The 13,761-nt window shown below is 38.5% G+C and overlaps 1 protein-coding gene across 3 annotated transcripts in view; it reads left to right on the top strand.

Moving 5' to 3' along the window:
- LOC132820143 (neuronal migration protein doublecortin-like) overlaps positions 1-13,761 on the top strand; it is a 177,059-nt gene that overhangs the window by 6,608 nt on the left and 156,690 nt on the right. For all 3 annotated transcript variants that reach the window (XM_060832084.1, XM_060832085.1, XM_060832086.1), the window contains exon 3: positions 5,784-6,127. In XM_060832084.1, coding sequence (XP_060688067.1) covers positions 5,784-6,127 — 344 coding nt within the window. The remainder of the gene's footprint in view (positions 1-5,783; positions 6,128-13,761) is intronic.

The following is a 13,761-nucleotide window of genomic DNA, read 5'->3' as shown; positions in this document are numbered from 1 at the left end:
AAGCACAGCAGGTCAGGCTGCATCTGAGGAGCAGGAAAATCAATGTTTCAGGCAAAAACCCTTCATCATCCATTCCTGATTAAGGGTTTTTGCCGAAACATTGATTTTCCTGCCCCTCGGATGCTGCCTGACCTGTTGAGCTTTTCCAGCACCACTCTAATCTAGACCCTAGTAAATGCAAATCAAGTCATGTGAGTTAATACTCCCCCTTTAACATGTGTGGGATATTGGACTCTCACATCCGTAAAATCGTCCTATTGATTGATTGAGTGTGGTTTGTTGTTGATTTTGGCTTCACATAAAATTTGATAATTGACTGAAATTCGTAACAAGGGCTGAGTCATCACAAGTTACAGCCTCTGCAGAGACTCAGGCACTGGACCACATTGTGACATATGCATACGATATCATGTTAGACATATTATTACATTTGGCATGCTTTGTGCAGAGTACTGGCCTGAAGCCCACATACCACTCTTTTGCCAAATTTTTGAACATATCATTTTTGGTACCATTTTTACATTGGACAAATATGTAAGCGAGCTTTATGTAGACAAAAAGCCAAAAGTATAAGCAAGTTTTGAATTTGCCTCCAGAATGCGCAAGTAGTGTTAATTGGAACCCTATTATTAGCTCATTATCCATTAATTTCAGGTTACACTTTAGATTCTATTTGCATTAAAGTAAAATAATTTATACCGGAGCAAAAATGACTACCATTATGAGAAACCTAAATATGAACTTTATAACAGATCTATTAATCCCTCATCTAGACAGCCTGTAAGTGCGTTTCCAACATGAGAATGTAGAGAAAATAGTGATTGGGCAGGCTGCCCTGTACTCCTGATGGAATTATAACCCAACGGAGAGAAATTATGGAAAATTAGTGAACTCCCCCCTTTCTATTGCTATTCCTCTAATTTAGGAGAAAATTGAGAGCAGAATGTGGGTAGAGCTGATAGCTTTGTAAGTGACTGTTTAATAGAATCTCTGTAAAGCTGTTTGGCCTACATTCTACATTAACTTGTTTGGCCTTCATTTTGCATTATTTATGCGACAGCTAACCACTTTGTTAATTATCTCATTACGAATTTGTTTTCTTTGGGGACCTGATTAATTTTATAGGCTTTGTTCTGCATTTAATATTGGAAGCTATGAGTACTTGGACTCAAGAGTCTGAAAGGCTTACTTTTTCATTAAGGAACTTTCCTTGCTAACAATGCTTTTTTATGTTAGTTTGACAAGGTTAAAAATTATTTGTATTTCATGCAACAACTAACAAGATTACATTTAGGTGTCAGTTCGGACTAGAAAACAAGTCCAGCATTTTTAAGATAATCAAATAAAAATACCTCTGGTCCTACTCCCCTCTATGGTTGATGGGTAAATGATCTGGTTACTTGGGTTTGATGTTAACAAGATGGCAATGCTTACAAGTTTGAGCCCTCCACTGTGCTGAATTAACTGGCCTAAGTTGGTGGGACAATAATGCCTATGTAGTTGTTCACAGTGCCTATAGCCTGTGGAAGGGAGAATGTAAGAGCAAGGAACAGGAGTAAGCCAGTCAGCGACTTGAGTCTATTTTGGTATTTAATAAAATTATGTCTGATTTAATTGCATCTTTAAATCTGCATTCCTGCAATTCCCAATAATCTTTCACCCTCTTGCCTACCAAGAATCTATCCACCTTAAAATATATTCAAATATTGCATTTCCACTGCCTTTTCAGGGAGAAAGTTCCAAAGGCACATAACTCTTTGGGAGAAAAAGGTTTTACCTCATCTTTGTTTTAAACCCCTTTATTTTTAAACAGTTACACTTCGTTCTACATTTTTCCATACAAGGAAACATCTTCTTCACATTTACCCTGTCAGGATCCCTCAGGATCTTATACATTTCAAATATTGGTTAAGGTTCTCATTCCTCAGCTTTGTCCATTAACCTGTGGTGGAATGTGCACACATGTTTGTAGATGTTGGATGAGGGCCGGGTTGGACTGTACTATTTCCCATGATTGAATAGCCTGTCAACTCTAACAATCTTGGTTCAAACATGGAAAGTAACCATTTAATAGAGGGCAGCCAGGACTTTTACAACTGTACCCTGACATGATTTGGCATCTTTTTGAGGGTTTAAAACTGACATAAAGACTTCTCAAGGTAAGTATGAATGTCATTGTGTGCCAGTAACTGTGGAGGTTTAACAGCAAATGTGTGAAAGCTATGTTGTGTTTCATTCAAGAATGCAAGTTTATCAAACACTGAGTAATTTAAGTTTCTTGCAACTCTTTTTGCTGGCATCAGCTATTTTAACAGCCGCTTCCTATACTTTCTGATTCCAGATTGCACGTTTGTGTGCGTGTGTATGTATGTGTGTAAAAATAGAAAACAAAGACTTTTGGCAAGACCTAATCACCTTATTTTAAAAGTAAATATGGTCATGTAACAAATGAGAGCAAACGTCAAGGTGGAATATGTAGTCATTAGACCGTTTTGTACTTTGAAGAGATTTTCAAGCAGACACATTGCAACTATCAAAGGATTAGATGAGTAACTGAAATTGCCCTATGGCCATTTGGTCAACAATATAACCTCCTCACTGACATTATTTCTTCACAATGTATATTCATACTTTTAAAGAATAGCTTGAGTTATTTCTCGTTTTATTCACTGCTGCCTCATCTCATCCCACTCTATTCATTTCCTGTTTAGCTCTGCACAGCCGTTTATGTCAGCTTCACCACCATCAACCAGTAGAAATAGGCAGTGAATGGGTTTCTCCATTATTTCTGCCATAGCTTGTCTGAACCATTCAAACTTTTCTAGTTGATTATCTCAGGTTGGATAGTGTGGGCAGTGCAAGCAACTATTCCTACAGCATTCCCCTGAACTTTTAATTGGATTAGATTCCCTACAGTGTACAAACAGGCCATTTGGCCCAATAAGTCCACACCGACCCTCCAAAGAAAAACTCAGCCAGATCCATTCCCCTACATTAACCGCAGACTAATGCACTTAACACTATGGGCAATTTATCATGGCCAATTCTTTGGTTTGTGGGAGGAAACTGGACCACCCAGAAGAAGCCTATGCAGACACAGGGAGAATGTGCAAACTCCACACAGACAGTTGCCTGAGGTAGGAATCGAACCTGGTTCCTGGCACTGTGAGTGCAGCAGTACTAACCACTGAGCCACCATGTTGCACATATTACGTTGCCATCTGAATAATGAGACTCATCCCATGCCAAAGCCTGTGAGATTGTTCTATTACTAACTTTACAATAAGCTTTCTTCCACAGCTCCCTGATGACTCAGAGGGTAGTGTGCCGTACCAGTGTAGAACTACATTGTATAAGCCTAGAAAGTCCTACTTCTAGTCATGATCTTCTTGTTAGCTAATCTCAGCAGGAATGATAAGGGCTCCTTTAATTCCTCTCATTAGCTCTAGAACAAGGAAGATGCAAAATAAACTTGGAGTTCCTGATTACAGTTGTTACAGAGTCATAGAGTCATCCAGCACAGAAACAGACCCTTTAGTCCAACCAGTCCATGCCGAACATAATCCCAAACTAAACTAGTCGCACTTGCCTGTTCCTGGCTGATATCCCTCCAAACCCTTCCTATTCATGTACTTACCCAAATGCATTTTAAACATTGTAACCATACCCACTGTCAATGAGTGTAAGTTATACAGTTTGGAGCATCAGATTAGAATGTGGTTAGAATTGACTGTGGTACCTTCTAAGGTCTAATGATTCCAGGACACGCGTTACCCAGGTTCACACATGAATCATGGACACTTCATTATAGTATTAGATGGTGGCTGGCCCCTATGGTAATTCAATGTAGCAGTAAATGGGAGGGGATACAATATGTCACAATCTATCCATAAGATGGCTTGATCATGTCTTTCGAAGATTGTGGATTTCTGATACCACCTTCTCTGCCCTACCAGCAGCTCCACAAGAATGTAATTTTGTTTTAGTATATCTATTTTCCACCTTGTTTCAGTGACTGCTCAAAGCTGCTGGTGTGATTTGTCTGGGATCAGGAGTGAGGAATTGCAATTGTTTACATGAGCATTTCACTACTGGTTAACCAAACAAAATAATTTCAGCAAAAATGTTTTTATTTCAGAAGGAATTTGCATATTAGTCATCAATGATAGAATAGACTTGACAAGTCATAAGAGCAACCCCTGCTCCTATCTCATATGTTATACTTCAATTATTTTATGCATTAAATAATTCTGCATTTTTTTTGTATTTTAACAATATTTTGGGTATGTAATACCATTAAATGATTCTGTTTTAATTCATGCCAACGGCATGATAAGGTTCTGAATGCCATTAATTAATTGAAAATGAGCACAAATGAGATCTTAGTTCAGAATTCAGCTCTTAATTCTGAAGGGGTTAAGTAAGACCTTCTTCAGAGTCCCAGTTGGGATCCAAAATAGGCAAGAAACAATTAAATATATCACAGAGAGGGATATATATACTGTGGTCATTCAGAAAATAGTGCGTTGCTGTAATACTCTCAACATACAAAAACAAATGCATTTGTGCTTATTTATGCTTGGAATTTCCATTCTAGATAGTGTATATGAAATCTATCTATGTGTTGCTGATTGAACATTGAGGTTGTCCTCTCCCATGCCACATGTGACCTTGCAAATACTCTAATACAGGGATATTATGGGAAAATTGACAATAAAAAACACATTTCATCCATTAAACCAAAGCAAATTACTGCAGATGCTGGAAATGTGAAATAAACATACAATATGCTGGAAATACTCAGCAAGTCTAGCAGCACTTGTGAAGATAGAAACAATATTTTAGGTCAAGGACCTTTTTAAGGAAGTAGCAATTTAACTGACATAATTATAACGATCTGCTACCGTAACCAATGACCCATTCAGACTATTGCTAGTTCCACCCAGCCCCTCTCCTCACAGGTCTGCACTGCTACAAGGTGGCACGGTGGCTCAGTGGTCAACACTGCTGCCTCACGGTGCCAGGGACCCAGGTTTGTTTCTAGCCTCGGGTGACTGTCTGTATGGAGTTTGCATATTCTCCCCATGTCTGTGTGGGTTTTCTTTGGGTGCTCCAGTTTCCTCCTACAGTCCAAAGATGTGCAGCTTAGGTGAATTGGCTATGGTAAATTGCCTGTAGTGTTCAGGGATGTGTAGGTTAGGTGCATTAGTCAGGGGAAATGTAGAGTAATAGCGTAAGGGAATGGATCTGGGTGGGTTACTGTTCGGAAGGTTGGTGTGGACTTGTTGGGCCAAATGGCCTTTTTCTACACTGTAGGGATTCTGTGATACTACTAATCACTTTCAGGTCACACCTGAGACAGGTTCTGAGTTTGCCATTCAACTTTAGCAGAAAACTATTTTTTATTTTGTATGTTCAGAATTGCAAATCTTGGGGTATTTGTAACCTAAGGCCAATAGTGCCTGTGATTTTTTTTTTCAGCTGATTCATTCATATGCCTTGATAACCATTTTGTATATAATCATGCTGACTGTTAGTTTTAACCAGGGTTGTATTAAGGAAGGCCTTTCAATATTAAGGTAAGGACTCTTGTAGTGCAGTGGTCATGTCCCCATCTTTGAGTCATGAGGCCTTGGTTCAAGTCGCATGTGCTCCAGAAGTCTGTAGTAACATTGCTAAGGTGGTTGTTTAATACTGTTTTCTAAGTTAACTATATCAAACATTTTTTTTCTGTGTTAACTTTCAGTAACAATGTTGACTAGGTGTTTTTGTTTTGTGTTTAGGAGAGAGTTATGTTTGCTCATCTCATGACATCTTCAAAAAGGTGGATTACACCAAAAATGTAAATCCCAATTGGTCTGTGAACGTCAAAGCCTCTGCTACCCAGAAAGTACCACAGTCTCTGGCCAGTGCCAAGCACATGACTGAGGTCAAAGAAACCAAGGACTTTGTTCGCCCAAAACTCGTGACTGTCATACGGAGTGGAGTCAAACCACGGAAAGCAGTGAGAGTTCTGCTCAACAAGAAAACAGCACACTCCTTTGAGCAAGTTCTTACTGACATCACTGAGGCCATCAAGCTGGAGACTGGGGTAGTGAAGAAGTTATACACCTTGGATGGCAAGCAGGTGAGTCTCACTCATTCCATCACCATTCACTTAGTGCTAGGTGAGCTATAAAGCTTGCATGTAGACCAGACTGGAAAGCACAGAGAAGCTTGTTTTTTTTTAAAAAAATGAAACCTTGCCTTCAATTAACTAGCTGTCTTATTCACACTTTTGCACTGCAGAACGCACACAGATTTTGCTTTTCTGACCAACAGCTTCTGTTTTTGACAGTCTTGTAGCACTGATCATTAAATTGGAATGTAATGAAAGTTTCTTAGGACAGAGAAGTGCCTGAGTAGTCACATTCAAAATCCGTTTAGATGATGTTATCAAACATCTAATATGGGAAATAATATAGTAAATTGTTGTAGATTTATTTTGGGATCACACTATAGTGTCTATCATCAATTGTTTACATGGGAATGTGTGGTGAGATTCTTGAAGTTGATCATATGAATCATGGTGTAGGATATGCAAAAGAATTTCAACTAGTGATTAGTTACCTGAATGCACAATTCTACCACTTAGCTTCTTAAAGTCCAAGGGAAGAGAGGTCTTCAACATATGTATCATTTTACATGGCCAAACCATGACTTACAAGGGAAGTTGGAGATAGTATTAGATCCAAAAAGAAGCATACAAATTTACAAGAAAAACAGTAGACCTGAGGATTGGGAATAGTTTAGAAATCAGCAAAGAAGAACCAGCGATTCATTAAGAAGTGGAAGTAATAGAAAATGGGAATAAGCTTATGAGAAACATAAAAACGGACTGTAAAAGTTTCTATAGGTATGTGAAGAGAAAAAGATTGGATTTCACCAATGTAGGTAAGTGATAGTCAGAAACTGGGGAATTTATAATGGGGACCAAAGAAATGACTGACAAACTAAATTCATACTTCACTTTCGTCTCCACAAAGGAGGACATCAATAACATACCAGAAATGATGGGCAACACAGGGTTTACTGAGCAGGAAGAGCTGAAGCAAATCTGCATTAGTAGAGAAATGGTGCTGGAGAAATTGATGGATTGAAGGCCGATAAATCCCCAGGGCTTGATAATCTACATCCTGAGATATTTAAGAAAACGGATTCACTAGTGGACATCTTCTAAGATTCTTTAAATTCTGAAACAGTTCCTACAGATTGGAGGATAGCCAATGCAACCCCATTAATTAAAAAGGGAGGTAGAGAGAAAACAGTGAATTATACACCAATGACTCTGATGTTGGTACTCCATTATCAAGGATTTTATAGCAGAGCACTTTGAAAGCAGTGGTAGAATCAGATACAGTCAACTTGGATTTACAAAAGTGAAATCAGACTTGATACATCTACTTGAATTATTTGAGGATGTTTCTAGTCGAGTTGATTGAGGGAGCCAGTGTATGTGGTTTATTTGGACTTTCTGAAGGCATTTGACAAAGTCACATGAAAACTTAATGTGTAAAATTAAAGCACGTAGGATTGGGCGGAGTGTATTGAGAGAGATAGAAAATTGGTGAGCAGACAGGAAACCAAACATAGGAATGAATGGCTCTTTTTCTGAATGACAGGCAGTGACTATTGAAGTTCTGCAGGGATTGGTTCTAGGACCCCAGCTATTGACAATATATGTTAATGACTTAGATGAGGGAACTAAATGTAATATCTCAAAATATGCAGATGACACAAAGTTTGGTGGAAGGATGAGTTGTGAGGAGGATGCAGAGATGTTCCAATGTGATTTGGACAGGTTGAGTGAGTGGATTAATGTGGGGCAGGTATAGTACAAAATGGATAAATATGAGGTTATCCATTTCGGTAGAAAAAAATAGGAAGACACATTATTACTTCAATGTCTGTAAATTAAGAGGGGCCTGTTAGTGACCCATGGATGCCCTCTGTCACCAATTGTTGAAAGTAAGCATGCAGATACAGCAGAAATTAAAGGTGACTGGAATTCCCTCCCTAATGGCCATGTAGGTCAACCCACAGTTGGTGGATTGCAATGGTTCAAGAAGGCAGCTTGAACCAAGGAGACAATAAATGCTAGCCAGCCCACACCCCACAAACAAGTTAAAAAAGGCAAACAGTACGATGGTCTTCATAGCAAGAGGAGTTGAGTACAGCAAGATGCCTTGCTGCAATTTTATAGCACAGTGGTGAGGCCATACCTGGAATATTGTGTGCAGTTTTAGTCTCCTTGACTGAGGAAAGATGTTCTTGCTATAGAGGGAGTGCAGCCAACATTTACCAACTTGATTCCTGGGATGGCAGGACTGACATATCAGAAGAGATTTAGTCAGTTACGATTGTGTTCACTGGACTTTAGCAGAATGAGGTGGGAGGTGGTTCCGTAGAAACCTATAAAATTCTAACAGGATTAGACAGGTTAGATACAGGAATCATGTTCCTGATGATGGGGAGTCTAGAACTAGGGGGTTATAGTTTAAAGCTAAGGACTGAGATGAGAAACAATATTCTTTAGCCAGAAAGTAGTGAGCTGTGGAATTCACTACCACAGAAATTGGTTGAAGCCAAAACATTATTTTCAAGACCGAGATAAATATACTTGTGAGTGAAGGGATCGAGGGATGTATGAGGATGTTGGAATTTGGGTATTGAACTTGATAATTGGCCAAGATCATATTAAATGGTTGAGCAGGCTTGATGCATTGAACGGCCTACTCCAGCTCATATCTTCAATGTAAGCAAATGGGAAAAACTTTGGAATTCTGAAGCATCAAGGGACTTGAGTCTAGTTCAGGATTCCCTGAAGGTTAACATGTAGGTTCAGTTGGCAGTTAGGAAGCCTACTGCAATGTTAACATTCATTTCAAGAGGGCTAGAATACAAGAGCAGAGATGCATCTGAGGGTCCATAACGCTCTGGTCGGACTGCATTTCGAATATTGTGAGCAGTTTTGGGTCCCATATCTATGTGCTAGCCTTGCAGGACGTCCATAAGAGGTTCACAGGAGTGATCCCAGAGATGAAGGGCCTGTCATAGAAGGAGCAGTTGAAGACTTTGAATCTGCACTCAATGGAGTTTGGAATGATGAAACTTATGAATACTGAGAGCTCTGGATAGAGTTGATGTGGAGAAGATGTTTTCACTCATAGGGGAGACAAGAACCTGACAGTACAGCTTCAGAGTGAAGGGGCGACCCTTTAGAATTGAGATGAGGAGGAATTTCTTCAGCCAGAGGGTGGTGAATCTGAGGGTATTTAAGTTAGATAGGATCTCGATTAATAGGGGGAATCAAGAGTTAGATGGAGAAGGCAGGAGAATGGGATTGAGAAACATATCAGCCATGATTGAATGGCAGAACAGACTCAATTGATTGAATGGCCTAATTCTGCTCCTATGTCTTAGGATCTTATGGTTCAGTTGAGATGCTGTGGAACAGGTGGCGGTGTCTATTGGCACAAAGAAGTGGTGAAATATTTAACAACATATCTAGTATATATGTAGAGACTCTGCAAGACCAGCCACTGGAATGATCAGATACAACAGATATATGATTATAAAGAAATTAATGGAGTCAATGGAAAGATAATCCTACAGGTGAGGACCAGCTTCAATGACTGTGCAAATTTAATGGATGATCTTGGTTTTTGAATTTTGAAACACTTTTTTAAATCTGATGTGAATATAAAACCTTGCACTGTGTTTCTCACACATTTCTTCTGGCAATGTACCGTTGCATCTACATTGCTCCCAGTCTCTGCCAATGCCACTAATTGCCAGGAAATGTGTAAGATCTGGTATCTCCCTCTGATAAACTATTGCAAGTATACATCTTGCAAATCTCTGAATTGTTGGATACATATGTCTGGGTACAATTCAAGCTAACAATTTTCAATAAACTGCAGATGTCCCTGACAGACAAGAGCAATTGTCTTGATTTTATATCCAACAAACTACTAACTGAAATCCTTAAAATGTAGTACTGTGTTCCCAAATATAGAATCACAGTGAGTGTAGCCCATTCCGTTTTGTCCTGACTCTACATTCAAACTTTATGTTGGAATGTGTGGGATAATTGCTAGTGCTTGAGGCTATTTCAAGATAACAAGCACAACAAGACAGGGTCAGTGGATTTCATACTGGAGTTGATTATCCTCTATTGCTGCCCGGTATTTCTCTGTGCTCAGCAATTTGGAGATAAAATTTCTTTGCTGCAGACCTGCTATCAGGCCTGTATTGTTCTGACCACACTATCAGTTATGTAAAAACAGCCCAAGATGACTCTGGTGATTTTCCTTTCCCCCTATGATGCTTGTTAGCTCCTTCTAATAACTTGGCTCAACTGAGGATCTTAATGCACCTAACATGTCTCTATATAACAGTCAAAACCTTGTACCTGATTTTGAAGAATGATTAAGTATCCAGAGTGGCTTAGCTATTCCCTGCCAAATAGATAGTATATCCATTATGACCACAAGCAACAGGAAAACCAAGGAGTTCTTCAGAATAAAACAGGTATGCTACTTCTGTTCCTTTTGTATGTTCTTGGTGTCTTTTCAGTTAATACAATAACCTGAGAAGAATTTTTACGAAATGATTATCTCTGAGAAATAATGTGTCATTGTCAATGAGGGATCTACTTAGAATAAGAGGATTCTGTAGCTGAAATCTAAGAGTGAAGAACTGCTCGTGTTTGAGGCGCATATGAACATCTAAAATGGATCGCCTGCAGCTCCAATGTTTTGCTTGAAAAGGTTGTTTGAAGGAAACTTCACTGGCGTTTATATACACTTTAATGAAGTGACATGCTTAAATATTGAGAAAGTAAGCCCAAATGTTATATCAAAACTATATCAATCCATTTAGTCTGTGACTAAATACTGCTGCAGCACAGGGACCATAGATGCCATGAATTCAAGTCCACAAGTATTACGAAGTGAAAAGTGAAATTTGGTATTTGAAATCCTTACCATTCAAGCAGAATGATCGATGCCCAAAATATCTGAGAACATCAGTGGAGTTAAAAATGTTGTGCAAGATGTTAGTTTTTTATGCTTACTTTTCAATTCTCATTATGTAATTTGAGGTTACAGCTGTGTCATCACACACACTAAAGCTTTTCATTTTGACACAAAGTAATTATATTTTGCTGAAGTACATAACATTCCTGTTTAACAGTGGAGGGTTCTGGTGGGGGGGGGTCTCAAAAAAAATCATTGCCAGACCTTCTCACTTGCAATTACAAACATGCAGGTTTATTTAATTTACCCTTACTCATTTTCCACTAAGTCTGCTATAGTGTTCAGAATTCCAGAAGTTACACAAGCTTACAGGCATGTCTTCTAGAAAGACCTCAGCTGTTTAAAGAAATACAAGAAAAGGGAGTAAGTTAAGGCATGTTTTAATACTTCATATGGTTCCCTCTATTATTTCTGAAAGCAATCATTAAAACATATTTAAAAAAACATATACATCCTGCTTCTTCTTATAATATTCACATATGCACTCACTATTAATTTTGTTTCTGCACCTGTGTGTAAGTCATTCCCTTTATTTAGAAAACAGAAAAATTCTTTGAAGTGTCATGTATGTGCCTATTTAAGGTTTTTACACAACAGTGTATTTAAATCAGGTTTGCAGACAAGGGCTGATTGGGAGTGTTCATCTGTACATCTGTTATGTCTCACATTTTGGATGTTTGAGAGTGATGCACTTAAAAAATGCAAACAAGACTTAGAATGCACAATTAAAATGCTTGTACCTCTCTGTTCCATATCCACTGGTCATGATATATTGCTTCAGCAATGTTGTAGAACAATTTTTCTTCCTCCACAGTGGCTGTTCTGACTTATTGGATCACAGAAAGGTAAATGATCTTGTAATTAGGAAGGGGAGATTGGGGATGAGCTGAAATAGTATTTTGAGATAAAAAATATTGCCCCATGATGGATTGTAAAGATACACATGCAAGCTTTATTTTTCTCCCACACATTGTTGGAAGTCCCAGTTGCTCAGTTATATTCTAATCTTTGGAGTAAGAGACAAACATTTTTCTTTAAAATAATTGGAGCAATTTGGTTAAATGTTCTATGATGATTTTATAACACTGCAAGGAGTACTTTCAAAGGTCTCCTCAATAAAACAGTAACAGCTTTAATGGATGTGCTGATCTAACAGTTGGAGCTACCCATGTGTCTATTAGCTAGAACATTAAAAACTGCATATATAGAAAAAGAGGGTTAATAGTTCCAAAAAGTATATTAATCCTGTATATAGGACAAGAATTACAAATTGAATGATTCTGATCCCTTTATTGTGACAGAGGCAAGAAAAAATATTCATAAATCAATCATTTTGCTTAGGACTGCTAAGAGGATACAAAATATTTTGCCAATAATGTTAGTGAACAACAGATTAGAGGATTTTCAGATATAAATACATGATAGCAATTTATCTCTGTTGAAAATCTATCTTCTCGTTTACATCAAAATACTCATGTTCATTGTGAATGTTCTACTATAGTGCATAGTGTACTGGTGAGATCACATCTAGAATACTGTGTCCAGTTTTACATTCCTAAATCAAGATAGGACAAAATTGCAATAGAAACAGTTCAGAGGAAGTTCACCAAACTAGCTCCTGGAATGAGGAGGTATTCCTATGAGGATATTTTGGCAGGTTGGGTCTGTATCCATTTGAGTTTAGATGAAGAAATGAAAACTTATTGAACCATTTTGGATCCTGAGGAGACTTGACAGGATGGAAGCTGAAAGAATGTTTCATCTTGGGTGAGAGCCCTGAACAAGGACACAGCTTAAAAATAAGGAGTTTCCCATTAAAGACAGGGAGGTCGTGAGAACTATCTTCCCTAGAGAGTGATTGAGGAAGGTTCATTTGAATATTTTAAGGTAGATGTAGATATATTCTTGATTAATAAGAGAATCAAAAGGTTTGTGAAATGCTGGGAATTAGAATTGAAGCCAGAATCAGATCATATATGATCTTATTGAATGGAAAAACACAGTTCAAGGGATGAAATGGCTTACTCTTGCTCTTAATTCATAAGTTTGTACACATCGTCAGAACTGGAACAGATAATCTAGAGTAATACTTCGTTGCTGTACTGAACAAATTGGAGGTCCTTTTTCTCTGAACATAAAAATCCTCAGCCACTAGTTAAGGGAGAACATATAGCTCTCTGTGTCCTTGACAGCATTTATTCCTTAACAAATACTGTTAAAAATCAGCTACTGGGTTATTTATGTAACTGGTTGCTTATGGGATTTTGTGCGTGAAGTGATTGACAGGTTTGCCTACAAGACAACTGTGAATTGTTAAAATGAAGCAATGCTGTGAAGTCATAGAGTCATAGAGATGTACAGCACGGAACAGACCCGTCAGTCCAACCGGTCCATGCCAATCAGATATCCCAACCCAATCTAGTCCCACCTGCCAGCACCAGGCCCATATCCCTCCGAACCCTTCCTATTCATATACCCATCCAGATGTCTTTTAAATGTTGCAATTGTATTAGCTTCCACCACTCCCTCTGGCAGCTCATTCCATACACGTACACCCTCCTTGTGAAAACGTTGCCCCTTAAGTCTCTTTTATATCTTTCCCCTCTCACCCTAAACCTATGTCCTCTTGTTCTGGACTCCCCAACCCCAGGGAAAAGATTTTGTCTATTTGTCCTATCCATGC

Source organism: Hemiscyllium ocellatum, chromosome 11, assembly GCF_020745735.1.
Source record: "Hemiscyllium ocellatum isolate sHemOce1 chromosome 11, sHemOce1.pat.X.cur, whole genome shotgun sequence".
Classification (NCBI taxonomy): Eukaryota; Metazoa; Chordata; class Chondrichthyes; order Orectolobiformes; family Hemiscylliidae; genus Hemiscyllium; species Hemiscyllium ocellatum.
Note: the sequence above shows the minus strand (reverse complement) of the source record. Positions and strands in the feature narration are given on the sequence as shown.